Source organism: Apus apus, chromosome 13, assembly GCF_020740795.1.
Source record: "Apus apus isolate bApuApu2 chromosome 13, bApuApu2.pri.cur, whole genome shotgun sequence".
NCBI lineage: Eukaryota > Metazoa > Chordata > Aves > Apodiformes > Apodidae > Apus > Apus apus.
Genome location: NC_067294.1, coordinates 10228421 through 10250621, shown reverse-complemented (window position 1 = coordinate 10250621; position 22201 = coordinate 10228421). Strand labels below are relative to the sequence as shown.

The following is a 22201-nucleotide window of genomic DNA, read 5'->3' as shown; positions in this document are numbered from 1 at the left end:
ACCAAAGTTGATTTTGGTGCCAGGCAGTACCATGACTAACTTGGTTTCAACAATGGCCCTTTGAGGGCACCTGAGTAATTATTCTGCAGTCACAGCAGTCAGATGGGCAAGCAGAATTGTACAGACAGTGTCTATTGACATTTATGCCACAAATAACTGGTTATATAGAGCATGATCATGTGTAAATATTTCTTCCTATGTCTCCCCTAATGCATTATTTCTCTTAAGATATAGTTGGAGTAGAAAACTTTGCCTGAGTAAGTACAGAAGCATAAAGGTCTGGCTTTGTAGGAGAGTTTTGTATGGTTCTTTCTGAACTTAAACTGTCCGCCTTTGTTCACTCATCGATGACACAGATGCTTTCATAGTTCGTTGCTGTGAAAATGACTGAATCACGCTGTAAATGGGAGTTGAAGCAACACCACGAGCGTGGAGTGAGAAGCTGTGGAAGTTGTAGAGCTTGTATTCGGAAGTGTGCATGTGGATTTTTAGGCATGGAATTCAAGCGGTGGAGGTGGTGAGAAAAACATAATCTTACAATAAAAGAAGAAATAGTAGAATCATCTGGGTTTTGTTGTTTTTTTTTTTGTCTTCTATCCAAGCTCTGAAGTGTTGTCTAGGTATTTATGTCTTTATGTATTGAGTCAGCTTCACCCAAAATGCTGCCAAAAAATTGTTTAACCACAATTTTGCCACAATCTACAGTCTTCCTTATACTGAAACGTTGAATATTTTAGTAGTGTTCATGGGAGACATACACACATACAAGTAGGGACTGCAAGTAGATAGTTGGACAGTGTGTCTGGATGTTTGCTTTTTGTTTGGTTGGTTCTTAAGGATGTTTCCAAATTAGATGTATCTAGTTTAATCCAGAGAAGCAAGGAAGATTGGCATTTGGTAGAAGATCCTTCAAAATGCTATGTTACTGTACACAGGCATGTATTAGTACTAACAGGATTTCAGGGAGTCGTGGTGGCTTAGTGTTCATTACTTGGCTCCCCAACTGCTGTCCATTTCAGTAGATCACTGTGTGCCATGAATAAACAAGATTGGAGAGCCTGTTCTAACACCAGTACAGCCAGTAATGTAAATATGACTTTGTTTTCTGATAACGGTGAGGTCTGAGAGCCTCACTCAGATTCCACATCACTCTAAATCAAATGTGGCCTTACTGAACTGAAATCTGAGTCTGACTGCTGTGTTACAACAAGTTATATCTGAACTAACAAACACTTGTAGACCTGGTTCCCAACTACAAGTCTGTATCAGTCATGTTTTTGTAGTGGAGTAGCATCAATATGGATGTTTCTTGGAAAGTGAGTCAAAACCAGGAACTTCACTTGGAAGCCAGATAATATATAGGAGTTGTACTTGCTTGCAGGTAATGCAGTTTATATGCAACTAAAAAGTTGGACTGAGTTGTAGAAGCACATACAGAAATTCTCATCTCCTTGGATTGTGATATAAAAAGGAGAACGTGAACTGGTCACTGGTTTATTGATATTACTAGGTCAGCTACTGAAAAATACAACATTTGAATCCCTGCTGAATGCTCTGGGAAAGGGTATGCGTTTTGCCCTTAAATCTTGTGTATTAAGTGTAGCTTTTGTCGTATGGGAATTGCTTTGGAGGGTAAAGAAGATGGTGTGTGTTACGTGCGTACGTCAGTGAACACCATGGTCTGTTCTCTCAAGCCAGGGTTCTCCTATTCTGAACTCTTCAGCTTCAGACCAGTGGCAGTCCCTTTCCTGAGTCTCAGTTACTGGTTATTTTAAGGGGACCTTGCTTTGTTCACTCCCCAGACCAGTGGCTGAACAGTTTCTCTGTGCAGTGGTTTTCTTGGCCTTGTCCAGCGTGATGGCGAGTTTAGCAGGCATATAGGATTTTTTCCTTATTGATATGGAGAAATCTGTGCCATTCTGTAGGGTATGCATTGGCCTGTGTGCCTTTGAAGATGGAGCTATTTTTTTCACACACACACCCCCCCCTTTTTTTTTTCTTCTCCAGGTGCATTTGTTCATGATGTTTTGTACAAATCTCTTGATTTGTCTCTTTGATACAAATCTCTTGTGTGCTGTCCTAGTGCAGCTGGGATGTAAAACTTTCAGAAAGCAGCATCCACAAATTTACATGGTCCTGTTGCTAAATTAATCTTACCTGACATTTTCTCACTGTGTTCATCAGTACCAGGCAGCAGCAGAGTGTTAATGTTTTGTGATTCCTAGAAGCTATAGGAAAGACTATGGTACAGCTCTTTTTTTCCATAGCTGTGTTGTGGTTTTGCTCTGAGTTATGTGTAGGTAGTTTCTTGGAAGTCACTGTCCAAGCTTAAATTTTGTTAAGTGTCTGCTAGAGATCAGGAGTTGGTGTCTGTGGGGAGGGCTGAGGAGTTGGCTGCTGAGGCCAGCAGCACTGGCAGCACTGGGAGCCAGCAGCTGTGGGCAGCGAGGTGGAGGAACATGGCAGGAGGTAGGGGAACTCTGAGCTGCCAGGTCTTGAATTCAGAAAAGGAGTGATGTTTAACTGGGAAGCTCAGAAAGGAGGGAATGAGTGAGGAACAGTGCTGGAGGAAGTGTTTGGGGGAGATGAGGTGGTGGGACGTGCAGGGATGTGCTGGGGAACAAGGATATCTGAGTTTAAGGAGCATGAAGGCTCTACAACAGAAAGGGTTACAGTCTACTTACGACATTCAAGTATCTGAACAATTTACTTAGTTTAGGGAGCAGCCATATATGTTTAATCCTGTTCCTCATTCTCTCTGCCTCCTTTCTCTCTCATTTCCAGAATATGGTACTGCCACTCAGAAGATCAACAGTTTTTGCTTACAGTTCAGTGAAGGGCTGGATCCCTTTAAATACCAGTCCCCTTACATGAACATTTTTTCTCCATGACACTTTTCTTCTGTTTTGATGAAGCAGAATATAGTTTGCTCACTTTATTAAAAATACATTTCTCTTCCATCCTTCATTTTGACACCTACTTCACTGCCTAAAAGGAAATAAAATGCTTGCTGGCAAGACTCCGCCATTGAGTATTTGAGATTATAAGTACTTTCCTCCTTCTAATTACCTTTGAAATACGTTTGAGCCTAACATTTTAATTTGAAAAAAAATAAAAATCTGATGCACCACTTTCTCCCATTCTTCAGTTCCAGGTAGAATATTTTGCACTTTTGGCATATTTCAGCAATAGTAATTCCTCTGTATTCCTGGGCGATAGAGAACAAGCTTTTTATGCACTGAAAGAATAAAAGTACAAAATTTAGAACATGGTTGACAAAAAGGTGTTGTCCAAGACAGCACATTGGAGTCAAGGAGGCTGGCAGAAGTGAGAAAACAGGAGAACTAGCTCCTTGGAAAGCAATTAAACGGGAGCAGAACGTATTCATTTTTTTGGTGCCCTCTTTATGCAAGTGTTGTGGGGATTCATAGTCTTTTGAGCTAGAAATAACTGTTTGGGTTTTTTTCCTATACAAATCCTGTACCTGCTAAGTAACTAGGAGACTGGATGACATAATGCTGCAGGGGCTGATGCCTCCAATGTTTTCTCGGCCCCTTTCCCTAAATGTCCAATTACCCAAAGGCTGGATTATATAATTAATGATAGTCCTCCTGGCTAACCTTGTTTTCTTGTTCTTAGTGCTCCTCCTTGTTTCAGAAACTTCCTCTGTTAGTTTCATTATGTTCTTGGAACTAGAATTAAGAGGGAGGAGCTGGCTGGCTTGGAAACCTATTCCTGCATTTCACTTCTGGACTTAAAAGTGTGGAGAGTCAGCAGGTCAAAAAAAATATTTTGAGGATCATGCTTTGAAAACTGATGTGATGTTGTAAGTGAAGAGTCAATCATACAGAAATTGAAAATTCCAGACTTCACCTACTTGCAGCACAGATAAAACAGTTTAAAATCTCATTAGCCCCATCTCCTTGTCTGATTATTAGCATATCAGAGTGTGCTCAAAGCAGTTCGGGATTAAGCAGTTTCCCATGTAATTTTGAAGCCTTGAGAGTTTGTCCTTTAAAGCTCAACTTCTGCAGTGTGTGTGTTAATACCCACCCTATTGTGTGTAAATGAGGACTAGCTGATTACTTAATGGTGTTTGTATATTATCTGCTGTTACGCAGGTGTTAATCTTGTAAAGTGTGTTAATAACTGCCTGGTATTTATGAGTATCGGCTTATTTGTCCTGCTTTGAATCTGTATTTGCATCTGAACTCACATTAAGAGCCAGCCTTTGGTATTTGTATATTCAGTGTTTACTTTCCGTGTGAAACTTTTATTAACAGGATCACTTATTTTACTTTCCACATGCTTCAAAGTTTGTGTCCCAATTCACAAAACCATTCTTGATCAATATTGTTTGTAAACATGCACTCCAGGGACAACCCTCTTATCGAACCAAGGCTCAGCTGTTGCAGTGCACATCCAGTTTGTTTTCATAAGCACATCTTCCTGGAGCTTTCCTTGTACAGACCTTCAGCGTAGTTGGAACTTGGATCAGAAATGCTTTGTATTAGCAATATGATTTAAGCATTGGGCTTGGTAGACATAGTTTAATGGTTGGTAGAGTTAGGTTAATGATTGCAGAGTTAGGTTATGGTTGGACTCAATGATCTTAAGGGTCTTTTCCAACCAGAATGATTCTGTGATTATGATACTTCTGCAGAGTTTTCCAGTCGTAGATTTCAACATGCTTGATGAAAAGCAGGCAGATGTTGCCGGGTGTGTCTCTACAAAATGAAGATGCTGAAGAAGAAAGATTACACAGTGAGTCAGTGATGTGAGCAGAACAGAACTCAGGTCTGTAGGTTCCTACTGCTGCTACATCCCATCTGTGGGACTGCAGCTGGCTGTCCCAGAAGCTGTCCTAGGCTTTTCTTTGCACACTATGTTCTCATCTGCCGTCAGACAGGAAACATAGAAATTCCACTTAAACAAAGAATTAACAATTGCAAAATGAAGTGCTCAGAGAGTCATTAGTTCCTATTTTCTTCCTGTGCTGCTTACATCTTGCCAGTGTTTTCCCACTCAAATCAGGGTGATAGATTTAATCTACTTTGTTGGAAGAAGAGTTATTACATTTATTTTTTTTTAATCTGTGCTGGACTGTGTAGGAGGGAAGTGTTCTTGCAGAAGTGTCAGAGCACATGCTTGCCTTTGGATGGGAGTAAAAGCAGCAAGATCTAAAAGGATTTCAGCATGAAATCTTGAACTAATATTTCTCCATAGAAATAAAAAAATAAATAGTGGAAGGCATTAGGTTAAGGCACATCCACTTCCTTTGGAAAAATTTACTGGTGTGTAGAATGCTTCTTTCTCTGATAGATATGTGGAACAAAATCTTGGTTTTTTTATCTAGAACAGGTACAGCAAGGACCACAAGAAGTTGAAAATGCATAGGGAGTTGGAAGTCTCTGCTTTTTTTAAAGTAAGAGGTTTTACTTAAGAAGATAATCTGTTCTTGATGTTTCCCCAGTTAAAAACAAAACAGAATAACCCAAAAGAATTAGTTCTAATGAACTTCTACCCTCTTGTAGTTTGATTTTAATGCTCTTTCCAGTGTCCCCAGGAAAAGACCCTTGTGCATTCTGACATTCCTTTGGCGCTACCTTCCCTCTCTCTGCTGTTCAGAGGTCTCCTGCCCTCTCACTCAAGGGTTGCATAGTCTCTCAAGCCCATGGTTTCCTAGTTTAGACGCTTGCTCCAAACTGCTAGTCAGACTAGGTCTGACTTTTTCTTGTATCAGCTTTCGAGCATCTGGGGTACATAATCCAACCCACAAAACTGCTGACTAGTCTTCTGTGTCACCTTCCCACCCATCTGCTCATTCCTCCCCTCTCTCCCAGGGGATTCTGATGATGTCCAGCCCCTCTTTGGGTCCCTAGGCAGAGTGGAGTCTTACCCACTTGTTCCTTTACCTTGGTCCCCGATACTAGCTGTTCTCCAGGGCCATCATCTTTACTGTTTTGATAATTTCAAATATTCTCTAGTTAGGCACAAGGAATTAGTTAACTGGTCTTTCAGGCCATCTCTGCATACCCTACAAGTCAGCCCGCTGTTCCGCTGTTGAATAAAATCAATTTAACTAGTAAAAAGGTTAATCTTTTTCTTTCTGGTCCTGGTCACAGTAGCTCTAGGTATAGTTTTAACAACTGTGAAAAATAAAGGTCTCCCCAGTGATTCCAAACAGGTGACAGGGATTTTATTTTTTAAGTAGATGGTCTTTAGTTGATCAAAAATGCACTGTGTGTGCAACCATGAGTCAGCTGTGCTGTTTGTGCTACTTTTACATTTCCCTCAGCCGGAACAGTCACGTTAAAAACAATATTGGTGTTTCTAGATGTATCCATTGTACAAAAATAACAGTGTTGCTTTTAAAGATCTTATTGTGAGTGTCTGGTGTGCTTAATGGGAAGGAGCAAAGCTGGAAAGGTACGCTCTGTGTTAGAGGTACCTCTCTGCCTTTTGTCTGCGAGGGCATATGTATAAGGCTGCTTGTTTTTACTGAGAGTTAAATGGCTCCTTAAGAAGTTAAAAGCTACCTTCAGCTGAGTGCCTGGTGGCTTCTGCTGTGCAGTTGGTGTGGCTGCCCTGCTCCTACTGCCCAGCATTCAAAGGCTGTTGAGGCAGCTTTGTTGACAAAGCAGGGATTAATTGGCCCAAAGTCATTATTTGAGAGTAGTGACCCAAGGAAACAGAGGAACTGTTGCTGCCTATTAACTTTTTTTTTTAAGCTTTTAGCTAAGTGATTTGATTTTTTTTGTTTAGAATCTTTTGTTCTTCTAGTGGCACTGGAGTATCCTATATGCCTTCCAAGTTTTTCTTTGTTTTTCTAGCATCTTGTAATATTTTTTTTTCTTGTTTTTTTTTAATATCCGTCTCAAAGAAGCACTGAGAGATAATGTCCTGGGGCAACAATTTCTTCCCTTCAATCTGTTTTACTTCATATCTGTGTTGTAGAGTATGCAGAGGCAGGTGTGCCAGTTTCAGGCTGCTCTCTGTAAGCTGGCTCTTTCTCTGAAATGCTTTGTGAAACCTCCAAAACAAGTGGGTGAACACAAACCCCGCAGCACCTTCAGCTTTTGGGGAGGCAGGTTTTCTCTTATGCACTTTGTACTCTGATTCTTAAGCTTTGCTCAGATGCTGGACATCTCCTTGCCTGAGCAGACAGCATATTGCAAAGATACAAATTCTTGACACAAACGAGCATGCCTTTGGTGGGAAGGTTTCCCTAGAAATACCACTGGGTACTAAAAAAAAGGATGTTTTCCTTTGCCATTAATCTCCAGCCTGAATGATCTTGCTCTGACAACAGTTTCTCCATAACTTCCTCTTGATTCCATGAATTCGTATAGAAGATAGGCAACATGGCCTCTTTTTCTTTTTCCCCTTCTGTCTCCAAGCTGGAGGGGGACAGAAAGAAGCTCCTGAGATGTTGTGGTGATTAAATTTTTAATCTCCCCTTTGTAGCACCAACTAAAGTTTTCCTGGAGAGAGAAAATGGAGTCTATTTGTGCACATTTGTCTTTGAATGTCAGATGGACTTAATCCAACATTTATCATGACAGAGTGTCTTCCTACGTCCCATGTCCTTATAAATGATAAAGCATTTTATGCAAAGTGAACCATTGGGTTCTCAACTGTAAATGGTATCTCTGTTAAGAGCTTAATAGCAGCAGGTACTGAATGGATCATATAGTCTGTAGACACTTCTGCTGTCTCTAGGAATGCTTCTTCCAGAGGTGGCAGTAGTAGTGGTACAAGTGAGGTAGCCCATTCTGTGGACTGGTTGAAAACTCTTCAGAGCCATCGTTCCAGCTCATTTCATGTGCACTTAAACATGTTTCCTGAAGTGAGCTTGAGGTTGCTCATTCTTCTCTTCCCACTTCACACCCACCTTGATTTCCTGAACTGCTGATGCACCTCTTCTCTCATGAAATGACAACTTAAAAATAGATAACAGCTATACAAATCTTGTGGGAAGAGCTGATTGTGTCTGCTTCAGATCTATAGCTCTTGAGGGGAACCAAATAAAGATGACTTAACCAACCATCTCTGATTTCTGAATCGTGTCTGTAATACAGCAATAAAACAGAAATATTCAAGGAGGTGGATAGGAAATAATAAAAGGAATAATAAAAGTGTCTAGAGTGACAAGTCCCAAGGTTATGTCCTTGTCTCAAGGGAAGATGAATCCTTCTCAGAGTTAAGCATGATTCGTCTCTTAAATGGCAGTTTAATAGAAATAGATGGTTGGCTGGATTCACTGATGTCTGCGTGAAGTAATTAAAGAGTCTAGTGTAATTCAGAAGGATGTGGCCTAAAAATGAGTTTATTTAGAATGTCTAAATGGTAGATGCTCTCAAAGAAAAGACACTAGATGTTTTCTAACCTGTTATCAGAGACAGCTGCCTCAAGATGACTCTTACAGAAGATGAAATGGGTACCTGCATAGGCTTGACTGTCCAAGGTTGTGTTTGGCAGCTGCCTTACTCTTTGTGATCCTTCCAGAGTGTATATACTCTTCATCAAAAGCAGTCTCAAGTTGTTTTGTTTTTGAATGAATATACGTTCCTAGAAATGCACTGTGGGGAAGAGTTTTTCCTATCCATCTGAAAAAACAACAACCCAGTGTAATTATCAAGCAGCATACTTTATCTTCTTTTGACAAAAAGCTTTTTCTTTTAAGAATTAGTTTCTTGGTGTGTCTAACCTGAATGGGATGCCTCTGTGTTGCTGTATTTCTTGAATGTGACAAGTACAGTGTGTCATGGTAGAAATTCTCTCTTCCACTTTTAATTCCATTTTCTAGTGCATGTGTAATGCATGGACTTTGCAAGGAACAGGCAAGCTCTGTGTTATGTTAGTCAGGAACTGGCCTGTGTGTGGAGAAATACTGACATAAAGCCTTCTTGGATTCTTGGTATTTGAGGCCTGCAGCCACTCTGATTCACTTCTTTGGTTTCTCAGAGAGACTTAACAAATGGAAAAAAACAGCAGCAATATTGCACTTGAATGTACCTCCAGTTTGCAGGAGCTGTTACCTGCTGTTCAACTGCTTGAGGGCATTACCAGCACATGGGCAGAAGCAAAAGAGGAAACAAGTTTTGAAAACTGCTTTAACCATCTTGCATTCCCTTGTGCAGTCACAAGGAAACATTTCTTGCATTAAATGGCTCTTTAAAGGCCAGCCTAATCTTCTATCTCACTGTAGAGCAGAGGGCCTGCAAATTCAGTGCTACTGTCAGGTTTTAGAGCTTGCTTTCTTGGTATACAAAAGAGTCAGTGGTTTTAGTGCAGCACAGTTGTGTTTTTGAAAGGTTCTGAAAAGACAAGCTTATTCCTCCTTTCTGACCTGCACAGCTGTCTTGGGAGTGTATTAACCTGTACTACAGAGATGTAAATATTGTGTGAGAAGAGGGAATCAACAGAAATTTGAGTGATACAGTCTGTATCAATGCCCCACAGCCTCCTCCTGAAGTGCCAACTGCCACTGAAGACAAGGTTTATTATTGCTCATTTGTGCTGTGATTTAAACTTGAGCTTTTGACCAAGGGCTTTTGTTGATCTAGGAAGCAATCTCAGCTTGGGAAGGTGTATTATTCTTAATTTCTTCAGACAACCAACATGTCCCTCTGAATATGTGACCTTGGCCTTGCCACCCTCTTTTTCAATCTGCAGGCCCTCTGTTTCTCAGAGCAGTCATGTTTCTTGACTATGAGGATGGAGTTTTTGCTGACCCTAAACGGCCTGTGGGACAGTTTAGGCTGCAAGACTTCACCAGTTGTCTTTTTCTAATCCCTGTATCTTGGAAACCCTAGGGACATCTCCCCCACACCCTTTTTCTTCCCTTTGAGAGGAATGATGGTATCTGATAGGTTATGATGGAGGTGTTGCTCCCTACTTCCAGTGCATGAGCACTTACCCAGCGCTGGGTCTCCAACATAACACATGTTGAAATACAAACACTGGCTCCACAGTTCTTCAGATTTCTTACTGCAGTAACAACATAATCTTTATAGCATTTTTGAAGTTAACTTTTTGTATCTCTCCTTAATAATTTCCTCTTTGTCTAGTTTAGTCAAATCTGCTGTAGAATTGTCAATTGCTTGGTTAACTTAATAGTGAAGTTACGTTTTTGCTGCTAAGTTTGCAAGTCACTTTAAGTAGTTACTTGTTAATGAAGCAAATTGGTTCAGCAGCATCAGACTTTTTTTTTTTTTCCAAAGAAATCTCAAAGCTACTGCTGTGTAAAAAAATTAAGGTAGTTGTTCACTGTGCATCGGATTGAGAGTGAGTAATGTCACCAGGAATTAGTGATCTCAACTTCAAACGTGGTATCTGCTGAAAGACAGATGTCATTTCTAAAGCTGGTTAATACAGGAGGTGGAGAATCAAGCATTGTTTCAACACCTACATTCTTCTGTGTGAATCACAACCATGGACCCTTGCAGCTAAAACAAGATTACTTGATGTATTTAAACCACCATTGACCTGCTAAAGGTAGAATGTCAGCTGTGGTACTCATTTTTATTTTTTAATCATCTTTGACATCAGAAATGCAATTTGCTGTAATAAATGATGGTGTGCCACAGAAGTAGCTCTGATAGAGCCAGTATGCTTCAAAAAGAGGACTAATGTTTAAATATTCATTTCTTCTGGGAAAAACATAATCTGTCTGAAGAACAAAAAACATTTTTCCCCCTGCCTGTGAGCATTAAAGCTAAATTTCTCAATCCTCTGAGAAGTGGAAAGGGATAATCTGTTTGCTGCTGACTTACAGTGCCTGAATTCTGTTTTGTGGCCAACTGCCACATGTGGATGTGCTGCACTTTTCCTTGGCTGCTTGATTAACTGGAATCCAGAATCCAGTCCAAGAGCTGTGAAACAATCTTTCTCTTGCCCCTCAGTTAAATCAGTAAAACAGGCCTTGCAGAGGGTTGTGTGAAAACTTCCCGCTGCTGCTCACTCCAGTTGTGTTTCAGTGCTCCACAGCCAGGGCTAAAGCATCTGCTGTCCCTTTGCAGTGACTCCACGCAGTGAGTCAGTAGCACAGGGAAGTTTATAAGCTGTGCTTTGAATGTCCTCCCTAGGTGACATGGCCAGAGCATTGCTCCTTTGCTTCGTCCCTCTTACGTGCCAGGAAGAAGTGGGCACACTGAAGGGTTGCAACAAATACTGTAAATTGAAGGAGGAATTAGTGTTCTTCCTCCTCTGATGTGAAATCCTTTAGGTATCAGAGTTTCCCCTTCGGCATTCAAATTTAACCACCCTCTAGCTAGTTCTACTTACAGGTTTTTGGGTTTTTTTACTGCTTCGTGTTCTTTTCTTCTTGCTCATTAAAAAGTTAACAGCATCTTCCAGAGGTGTTCCTGTAGTATTTTATTGAAGCTCTTTTTAGACTCCAGAGATGTCAGAGAGTATTTTTTCTGTTTGGGGAAGTGGTCATCTTCAGTGAAATAATGTATTTATTACTTCATTTCCTGAAATACTTCAGATCCAGACTTGAAACTGTTCAGGTGTATCTAAAGCATACCCTGGCAGCAAGCCAGGCCCCTAGCAGCTCCTGCTGAGGGAGTGAGCTCATCCCTATACGAAGGGCAGGTATTTGAAGTATCTGTTCAAGAAAAACCTACAGTGTTTGGGTAGACATCATCTTCCCTCCCTGTCATCTGTGTTGTACTGTCAATCAGATAGATTTGAAAGGAAAGTCAGGAATCACCTCATGGCTTATGATGTCAGCTTCCTTCATTCTGTTGGGTTTGATCTATCATTGCCACTGCACAGCCTGCCCTGGACGTGACTGTGGCTGTCCCATTCAGGTGAGCTCTGCTGCGTCTGCGCTGGCTTGTTAAACACTTTGATGCTTTTAGTGGCACGTGAAAAGTGAAAACGAAGAGCATATCTTTCTGTCTGAAGAAAAAGAAATAAATATTAACAGCCCACAGTAGTCTAGATACAGCTTTCAAAGTCCCAATATTTACTGGCACTTGAAATCTGACATCCTTCAACTCCATTGAGGTGCACCCATCTGCAATTTTACCTCGCTGTCTACTTGTGCAACTGCAATAACATGAGACTAGACATGTAATTTCTGTGCTTCTGAGAGGGTTGCTGCACCCCTGTCCAGCAGACAGCTGGAGTTCTGCCTGGCTTAATCATGCTAAGGTCTGTGAATTCTTTGTTTGAACCTATTCATCAAAGAACCTTGTACTGCTCTTCTTTACAATGCTGTTTTGCCAGCTTGTGGACATTCCCATCAGTGAGGTGAGAAAGTTTTTAGTTACATTATTTCAGCATTGGATTGAAAAAAAAAGAATTGTAGCATTCTCTCATGTTATTTATGAATGTTGGTTCCTGCAAAACTCTGACACTGCCAAACAGCTCTTTTTTTCCCCTTTCTTTGTAACCATCCTGTTCATTGAAAGAAAAGACAATAGATAGACTAGAGGCGTCAGGAAATTCCTTTTTTATACTGATGACAGCCTAGTTCTATCTTTAGCCTTGATGTTCTGGTATTGCAAGGTCCAGTGCTTGCTTTATGAGGATACATACGATCTGGAGAAAGAGCTTTCCTGGTAAAAAGTTTGTTGTTTCCACCCTTCAGCTTGGTCAGTTAATTGACTTGAAGATACTACTTGGCCTTAGATGTCTCGCCATTCTGAGCAAAGGAACAAAGTTGCCAAAAGCTTGATACAAATCTCTTGCTGGTTTTCCTGTGGAAACTGTCCCTGTGTTTGCTTTGTAAGCGTGAGGGGATGTGTCCCTGCGTGGGAGTGGGGTACCCTGTGCGCAGCACTGCGGGTCCAAGGAGGGCATGGAGCAGTGACTGTGAGGCTGTGAATCTGCATCCTGGTGTCTCACAGTCCTTTTGGATACAAGACCATCAAGTGGATGTTCACAGTGCAGTGTGTCTCTCTGGGTTATGAGCTGCCTGGTACAACCTTTCTGAACATCCAGTCTTCCTCCAGCATTACTAATATCTTCCACTGCTTTGAATGTCCCAGTATCAGAAATCTGTAAGGCAGCTTTTGCAATATAAAGAGCACAAGGTTACTCTGTGTTCCCAGGGTACAAATACTCTTCCAAGTGACCAAGGCCTCAGGAACCTGGTGGTTTACTGTAATTTTTGCTGCAGGTTCTTGCAGGAACATCTGACCTGAGGGCAAGTAAAACCTGTTCCCCTTTACCATGTATACAACTCTATGGCCTCCTCCCTCATACATTACAAATCTTCCGTGGCGTCTAATCCTCATTCTTTTCTCTTCCCAGGACAGTGTAAGTGTTCCCCTGAAATTGCTTTGAGCTCTGTGACTAGGCAAGAAGGCAGTGGCAAAATTAGAGGAGTTTGTCTAGTGAAGTCTAGAAGTTAATCAGATTTTTAACCCTTAGGTCTGATAGGAGCTAGTCCTTTCACAGATCTCTGATTTCTTGGGGTTTAGGGTCTCCTGTTACAGTAAGTCTTGTAAACTTCACAGATTTGTTTGGGTTTACTTGATTTACTTACTTACTAGAATTATATGTCATTAATAAGGCCTTCTTTGGGGTTCCATCCTCTACTTACTATGAGGATCTCATCTCTCTTGTGTCTTACAAACAACTTCTTAAGCTGTCATTAAATCTTCTGCAATTTTAATCTTCTTCTGACTCAGAGTTTAAATCAGAGTTAAGAAGGTAGCTGTGTTCCCTGGCCATGCCAGCATCTCCACCATTCTCTTCAAAGTTTGATGTCTTGCTATCCTTTTGGGCTTCCAACGTGTCTTTCTCTGAATGCCTAATCCCAGCTAATGTTTTCATCATCCTGGATGATGATAAATAAATTGTACTTTCTCAAGCTATGGACAGTATCAGATGCTTTATGGGAAGATGCCTGGTACCCTCAAGAATATTTTTCCTTTGAGCATGTCTTTTACAAGCAGATGAATGTTCTCCCAGGATACATGCTCATACACAGTCCTTTTTCTTTTGGTTTGGTAGTCTTTTGGACTTACTGGTATCATGTGTCAGTGAGCAAAAGCTAGCCAACAGTGTTCGTGTCTTATTCCAAATCTGTCTCTTTCCGTTCCTTTGCTGTGAGTTGTTTTGATCATTTCAGCATCCCTCTGCAAGCTTGAATACACCTCCCCTGCTTGCCTTCCCTTCTGCTGCTTGAGTCAGGTTCTGGATGTCATCCTGCAAGCTTCTGAGTTAATAAAGTCTCGACCAAGTTTTCCTCCTTCCACCCTACCATGCAGCCTGTCCTCCTTGCCTCTTTTGCATGTGTTATCCACTCTGGATTCTGTGTTATTCCTTAGTGACTGCCCTTATTAAAAATATATATTAATATTACAAAACAAAACCGTAAAGCTTTTTGCAGTTCTCCTGGATTGTTCTGTACTCCTCTTGGTTGTACCTCTAAACTGCAAGTTCAAGGCTGGGCTGCTGTTTACCTGATGTTCTATGCAAAGCAAGTTGTGTATGCTCACTGTGCTCATACATCAAGTGACCCTTCAAGTGCTTTAAGGGCCTCATGTGACAACTGTTGTGAATGTGCTGTACTGTGCTTGCAGAGGCTTGAAACTCTTAAGTATAGACCCAGGAGTTCTCAAAACTCCAGGCAAATCCGATCCAGAGTCTTGCTTAAAGCCCTTTTTAGATGTGTGTCATGGTAGTAGAAGAGAGAGGGGATGTATCCTTGAGGTAGAAGATGTGGGAAGCAGAATAGCATAGAGAGGGTGGGCTGCCTTTTAAGCACTCAAAGCCAAGTGGTAAATGTGGCTGGGAGCTATTGATCGCTTTCTGTAGCATCCTTGTCTAATCCTAGCTTGCTTACAGCATGTAAAACTTAATTTGTGGGGTTTGGGAGTTACTTATGTGATTTAAATGGCAGTCTGAGATGACAGAACCCTGCCATGACATCAGCTTTCCACTGAGTTATTTTAAAAGTTAGATTTTTAATTTGTTAAATCTTGTGATGGGTCATCATTTAATACTAGTAAATATTTCTCATTGTAAGATCAGACTTCCTTTTATAGTATCCACATGCTGCTGTTTTTACTGAATCCAGCATAGAGCTATTTCCAATTGTTCACTCACTCAGCAGCTCTTGTATGTTCATGTGCTCTCTCTTTTTCTCTCTCTCTCAGCTTTTTTAGCCTTGTTGCTCTCTTATTGTGAGGCTTCCAGCGTTTGATGGGCTGTGAGCAGGAGCCATCAGCAACTTCCTCTGCCTGGGAGACCATGATGTCATCAGCTACTCCGGGTTGCTTTGCCATCCGCTGCTGCTGTTGCTCTGGTGTATGTGGAAAGAATGTAAACAGCACTTTCCAGATGTTCTCAGAGCAGCTGACAGCCATAAATGGACTGTTTGCTTCAAGAATATTACTAATCTATTTAGGAGATGGCGGTGAATAGAGTCATAAAAACACTTCGATGCATATCCTGTGCAGTGTGCTCTGTTCAGTGCATCACAGTGGGTTGTTGGAGTGGTTAAGTGGTTACATAGCACGTTCAGGACTTGGGCTGGGTAGGTGAACTACCTTTATACCCACTCTCCTTCCCTTTCTTACCCTTCCTTTCTCCAGCTTCAACTCCTGAATGAAACACAGCAGCAATGTCTCTCTAATGTCACACAAGGCAAACACTTTGTTCACCCAGAGTGCCTCCAAGTTGTAAGTGATCTCAACGGATGAAGAGTGAAGAAAATGGAGTCCATCTAGTTTTTAAACTTTCGGTCTAATGTTCAGTGTAGTAGGAATTACTGAATAATGGGGCTGTTTCATCTTGGTGTAATATAGGTTAGGAATTTGGAAGCTGGTGCCTCTCCAGGGTTGGAAAAAGCATCAAATCTCATCCACTCGTGGTATATCCAAAATAAACCTATTTTAGGGGAGAAGCAGACACTTCCTTCTTTTGGGCGTGTATGTGTTTTTAATACATTAATTACTTTTTATTGAGTGGTGGAAAAATTGATGTCAGAGCTGCACTGCGGCTGGACGTGCAGGAACACAAGGTTGTAGGAAATAATACAGCTAACATCATAAGGGCAGTGAAAGTTTAATCATGGGGAGTTTAAAATAGCAAAGCTGAGCCATATGGATATTAAAAGATGTGACTGAATCAAATCAACAGTCTAATATTAAACTAGATTTTGCTGGGGGAATAGCAAACTTCTGGGGTAAACTCCTCTGGTGTATCCAGTGTCCAAGGGTAGGTTTCTTGTCTCAGCACCTCGATTTCTGACTTTGATCTTGTTGATTTCTGGCTATCTCAGGATGCAAACTACAAGGGGCAATATAGGCTGTGTCTCTTCTTTTTGCCAGGCCCCTTTATTTGAGAGTCTTTACACTAAACTTTTCGTTTTACGGTGGTCTGCAAACTTGTCCAGCATGACTTCTTCCGTGGCATCTCTCACAGTTCAGATTGCACAGATCCATGACAGGGAGGTGGAGGGAAGTGCTTTGGAAATAGGAGCCAAGAAGGAGTGCAGTTACATAATTGTACGAAGGAAAAAGGATTGTTTTGTTTTGCTTTTCCTTCTCATACCCTTCTGTGAACTGAAAAAATGTTGTTGGAAAGCTGGATGGAAAAACTTCAGCATCATTCATCCCTGTGGGGACATGAAATGTATTGAAATGTTCCACCTGTTTTATGGCTGTTGCTTTTCCTCTTTCAGGTTTGACATCTACAGGAAGGTGCCAAAAGACCTTACACAGCCAACCTACACAGGGGCTATTAGTAAGTAACGCTTCCTTTTGATCTCATTGTGTACCCCTGGTCTAAAATTAAAGATCTTTTGGCTTCTCTGTCTAAAGGGAATATTTTAAAGGGATATTAAATACTGGAAAGGGTATCCTTTGTTGCTGAGACAGCTCATTTTGCCCGATCTGTCAGGTCATGCCGAACAGTGGAGTAGTTTGCATGAATTCAGAATTACAGCGACAAAAAGTAATTAAGATATATTGTCATGAAAGGGACCTCCTAAAAGTTAGTGCTGAAATACCCACCCAGCTAGCTACTGAAGGAGCTAGAGAGTTTTTTGCTAGTGTCTTCCCATGAACAGAAGCTGTGAGTCTGCTCCAAACACTGTTGGGGGAATGAGATGAGTGCAAATTATTTTTTTTACCTCTCTCTGGTAGGCATCTCCTCAGGCAGTGTGGAAACACCTGGTAAGGGTTGCATTCACAGTTAATGCACCCAGGCATTTGGCTTGCTGAGGAGACTTGAGGAACCAAGCTACTGCAAAGAGAGAATCCATGCATTGTGGATCAGTGAGGAGCAGCATGGGTGGCAATATGCCAAGGGCCACAGTGAAGATGATTTGGGAAACACTTATTTCTCTCACAATGTCCTCAAGGGATTCATCTGATGGTGTAGGTGGGACTAATGAGCAGAGATCTGATTTTGTTGGGGTTTTTTGTCATGCGTTTAAAGAAGAAAAATTACTTGGTCAGAAACCAGCGATAGCAATCCACTCTCACTCCTGTGTATCAATATAGAGACTCTGACTGATACGAATCTCTTGCCTGGGGCCCCTTTTCCTTCCTTCCTCCTCCTGAGGGAGGCTGTAGGCTGAGTAATGCAATTTCACACAATTATGTGCAGTGAGTGAACTGTGCAGAGTGGTAAACATTGATCAGGTTGATCCTGCCAGGCCTGTAATTAGAGGCCCTAATGCAGCTTTCCTGTTCCATTGAACACTGGCTTCCTTTGATCATGTAGCTGTGCTCCATTCATCCATTCTTGTAGATGGGTCAGTAGCCTTCTATGTCATTGCTGACGTGAGTGATGTCATATCCCTTGGTGACAGCAGGCATCAAATAGAACTGAGTCAGTAACAGTGAATCAGTGGACACAAAGGAAAGACTTTTGTGAGCTAAAGAACCCCCTCACTCCATACTGGGAGAATGGTCGAAGACTGGAACAGGTTGCCCAGGATGGTGTGGCATCTCCATCCTTGGAGGTACTCAAAACAACTAGACCTGGCTCTAAACAACTTGCTTTAGCTGACCCTGCTTTCAGCAGGGGAGGTGGATGAGATGATCTCCAGAAGCCCCTGCCAGCCTCAACTATTCTGTGCTTCTGTGAAGATAGCACATTACTCTAAATATTTACTTTCAGAAAGTCCTTGTCGTCTGTGTTCTGACGGCTGAATTACTTGTATGCTGACTCCCTTTCAGGTTTGCTGAAGCTCTAACAAAGGGCTTGAATAAAACTGCTAATTTAGAGGCTTATGAGATTGAGTGTTTTGAAGAACACTTTGAACTTTTTTGTGATCCTGCTTTCCCTTCTGTTTTGGAAACTAAGAGTTCCCACACTGTAACTGGACTCTCTTTGAAAATTTGTCTTGTTGTGAATCACCTGCAGAAGAGTATGTTTTAGAAACAAAAAAAAAACACATCAAAGCCTAGCCAGTGTTAGGCTTTCTGATTTGCAGTAAACAGCTCAAGTGATAAGTCTGTTGTGGGAAGGCTTGAAGGCTGTGACTCTTACTTAAAATTATTAGCTGAGTTATTTCTTTCTATTGCTATTTGCAGCTTCTCAGGCTTTGATTTTCTTCTTTAACTGGTTCTTCTTTTGTCAGAGTGTTTTTAGACAGGCTGATATAAGCCAACAAACTGGTGGCTTTGCATGTGAGGATCTTGAGTGCAGCTTTCCTAATGGGCTTTCTGGTTGACTAAGCCTGTGACTTGTAAATTGAAAACCAGTAATCTTACATGTTGTAGGAGGCCATGAATGGTGCCAGCCCATTGCCATGCCAGTTTGAAGCCTGGGAAGGTTGCATGATTTTGTGATAAATGCTTAAGGGAAGTCAGCTTATACTAACCTTGGGTCTCTTTAGTTTGGAGAAAAGGAGACTGAGGGGTGACCTCATCAATGTCTACAAGTACGTAAAGGGTGAGCGTCAAGAAGATGGAGTTAAGCTTTTTTCAGTGATGACCAGTGATAGGACAAGGAGTAACAGATACAAATTGGAGCATAGGAGGTTTAAGGTGAATATCAGAAAAAAATTTTTTACTGTGAGAGTGACAGAGCACTGGAACAGGCTGCCCAGAGAGGTTGTGGAGTCTTCTTCACTGGAGACATTCAGAACCCGCCTGGACGCCTTCCTGTGTGATGTGCTCTGGGTGACCCTGCTCTGGCAGGGGGGTTGGACTAGATGATCTTTCGAGGTCCCTTCCAACCCCTAGGATTCTATGATTCTATGATTTGAGGGCAAGGGAAGGTTCTGCCTTTCAAAAAATCTTTTAGGGTCTAGTCAATATGTGAAGCTAATATGGCTGCAACTATACTTCAGCTTTCTCTAAGTCCTCCAAGTTTTACAGAGCAGACATAAAATATCCCATTGTAGCTGACTGTTAATTTGGGCCCTTCCCATGCAATTTCTGCTGAAACTTTAGTTCATTATCACTTCTGGTGCTGAAGGTTTTCTGGAATAAGAATGGATTTACCTCAGGATTCCTACAGTTGCTTTTGGATTGTAAAAAGTCCTTTTAAAAAAAAAAAAAAGTATTTTAAAGCTAGTGATTTATTAGGGAAGAAAGCATAGATCACATTACAGAAGAAAAGATATGGAAAGTACCAGTTCTGCTCTGACTACCAGGACTAAAGCAGCTAACTCCTCTAGGAAAGAAGCAGCTCAGGCAGACTGTGAGGTTATTTTGGTGGAGAAGAGCAGACAGACTTGAGTGCAAGCAAGTTCAGAAGCCAACTGGAGGGTTATCGAGGCTTTCTATTACATGTGGCTTTGTAATTCCAGAAGTTGCACTGAACATGGTAAGATATTTCAGATCTGTGTAGCAACCCTTCCAGCTACTAAAAATTAGTAGGAATTAGTAGGAGTTAAGGAACCAAGGGCAGTCCACTAGAATTTACTGGAGTGAGGTTTGTATAGAACAACATACCCACTGCTGTGGACTTCTCTGAAAAGTGTGCAGAAGTTACTCCTTCCTTTTTCTCAATAAATATCTCTTATTTCAGGCAGCTTTGCAATCCCTGTGCCACTCAGCCATCATGCTGCAGAATCACAGAATTATAGAATGGTTAAGGTTGGAAGGGACCTTAAAGATCATCGAGGCCCAACCTCCTTGCTATGAGCAGAGACACCTCCCACTAGACCAGGCTGCACAAGCCTCATCCATCCTGAGGTGTTATCAGGTCTCCCTGGAGCCTTCTCTTCTCCAGGCTGAATAGCCCCAACTCTCTCAGCCCGTCTTCATAGCGTCACCAGAGCAGAGTAGAGAGGCAGAATCCCCTCCCTGGCCCTGCTGGCCACACTTCTTTTAATGCAGCCCAGGACACAATTGGCCTTCTGGGCTCCAGTGCACACTGGTGGCTCATGTCGAGCTTCTCATCTACTACCACCCCCAAGTCCTTTTCCTCAGGACTGCTCTCCAGCCATTCTCCCCCCCAGCCTGTATTTGTGCCTGGGATTGCACCAACCCAGATGCAAGACCTTGCACTTGGCCTTTTTGAACTTCATGAGATTGGTATTAGCCCACCTCTTTAGCCTGTTAAGGTTATGGCATCTCTTCCCTCTAGGGTGTCAACTACTCCACACAGCTCAGTATCATCATCAAACCATTGTTGTCCCTCCTCCATTCACCACTTGCTTGTGCCAGTCTTTGCAGGCCTTCCCACCCCTGTGCAGTGTGTGATGCCAGCACATGGCCATTCTAACAGACCTGACTAATGTGCTGAAAGCTTAGCCATGTTTGGGTGTGTAGGCAGCCACAGCACATGTCCAAGCTGGCTGACAGTTGGCATCTGGCTGGACAAGAGTACTCTGACTTCTTGAAAGAGGGGCCTGCAACTCAGACAGCTGCTGTAGCAATCCTGCTATTTAACAGTCACTGTGGATGCATAGTTTGCACGCACATGTTGTATGCGCACATGGTAATGTTTTCCAGAAATACTCTATGCTGTTTGGAGGCTGGAGTTTTAAATACACATCAGGAAATATCAAAGTTATGATTCACATGGCGTCTGTAAGGAGACCCATTCCTTGCACTTCATAGCAGTTTGCTCTATTGAACAATAAATTCTATTAATTTTATGCCTTAATATAGACATGGATCCACATTCTCAGTCTGTGTGATGTGTTAAACACTTTGTATTTATTTTCCTTCTTGTGGAGTGGGAAGGAAGAGTCTAGAATGTACATAGATATTGAGTATGTATCAGAAAGAATGTGTACTAAAAGGCTGGGTTGTTGAAGGCAGTGTAGGGAAAAAAAAAGTTTGGGACAATTTTCTGTCCTTTTGGGATTACTGATTAGCCAGCTGTGTTGCAGTGTGTCTTAAGAGCAGCAACCTTTGATATATTGATCGTGTTCCCATATTAAGAGTTTTAAGAAACCTATCTTAGATGGTCCTTCCAGCTCTGTGGGAACATTGCAGTGCTCTTGCAGTTAAGCTGAAGCTTTATGCATTAATCATTTTATTCTGTCTGATCCTAGCCTTTAATCTACTTTTCCAAATATCATACAGTTGTCAAATGTGGGTGGCAGGAACTGCACATTTGCATGGACGCAAGTAAAGGCCTTCACTGTGAAATAAGTAGCTGGAGCACCATGTATGTGAATTCTTATGCTGGGAACATTATACCTGCCTGCAGCTCCACGCTTAGGAGAGGAGCTAGTGTTCTGTGTCTGAAAAATTGTCTCAATAGACAGTTTAACACGTAAGACTTTCACATAAGTCTCATGCCAGAGACACCCCCCTGCACTGAAAATGTGTGTGTTCAAGAAGCATTTAACACAGGAGTGACCATGCTCATCAGTGCAAGTGGCCATGTAGCCTAGTGTCCTCTTGCCAGGAGTGGTGAGCAGCAGATGCCTGAGAAAGAGCATGAGGACAGGTTAAACATGTTGCCAGGCTTCAGTCAGTTGGCAGTTCTGAACATCATGAGCTAGGGGTGGTTCCTTTGTATTTAGTCCTCAGTGGATTTCCTCTGTGCGGCATGTCTGATTCCTTTTTGAAATCTTACAGACTTTTCTGTTTTAAATCCCAAATATCCATAGTAAAGAATTTTCAGAATTTAGTTAGGTTTTGTGTAAACAAAAAGTTCCTCTTGTTTTTAACCTCCCCTTTCCCTCCCATTCCCATGCTGGAAGAGGCAGTGAGTGCTTGTGCTCCATTTATCTCCTTCAGGCTGCTCATGATTTTATATAATCCTCTAATGTCCATCCTCAGTAATCTCTTTCACAGGTTGAAAACTGACTGTG

The 22201-nt window shown here is 41.8% G+C and overlaps 1 protein-coding gene across 1 annotated transcript in view; it reads left to right on the top strand.

Moving 5' to 3' along the window:
- ERGIC1 (endoplasmic reticulum-golgi intermediate compartment 1) overlaps positions 1-22201 on the top strand; it is a 58679-nt gene that overhangs the window by 5530 nt on the left and 30948 nt on the right. The window contains exon 2 of the mRNA XM_051631056.1: positions 16652-16713. Within this exon, the coding sequence (XP_051487016.1) occupies positions 16652-16713 (62 nt within the window). The remainder of the gene's footprint in view (positions 1-16651; positions 16714-22201) is intronic.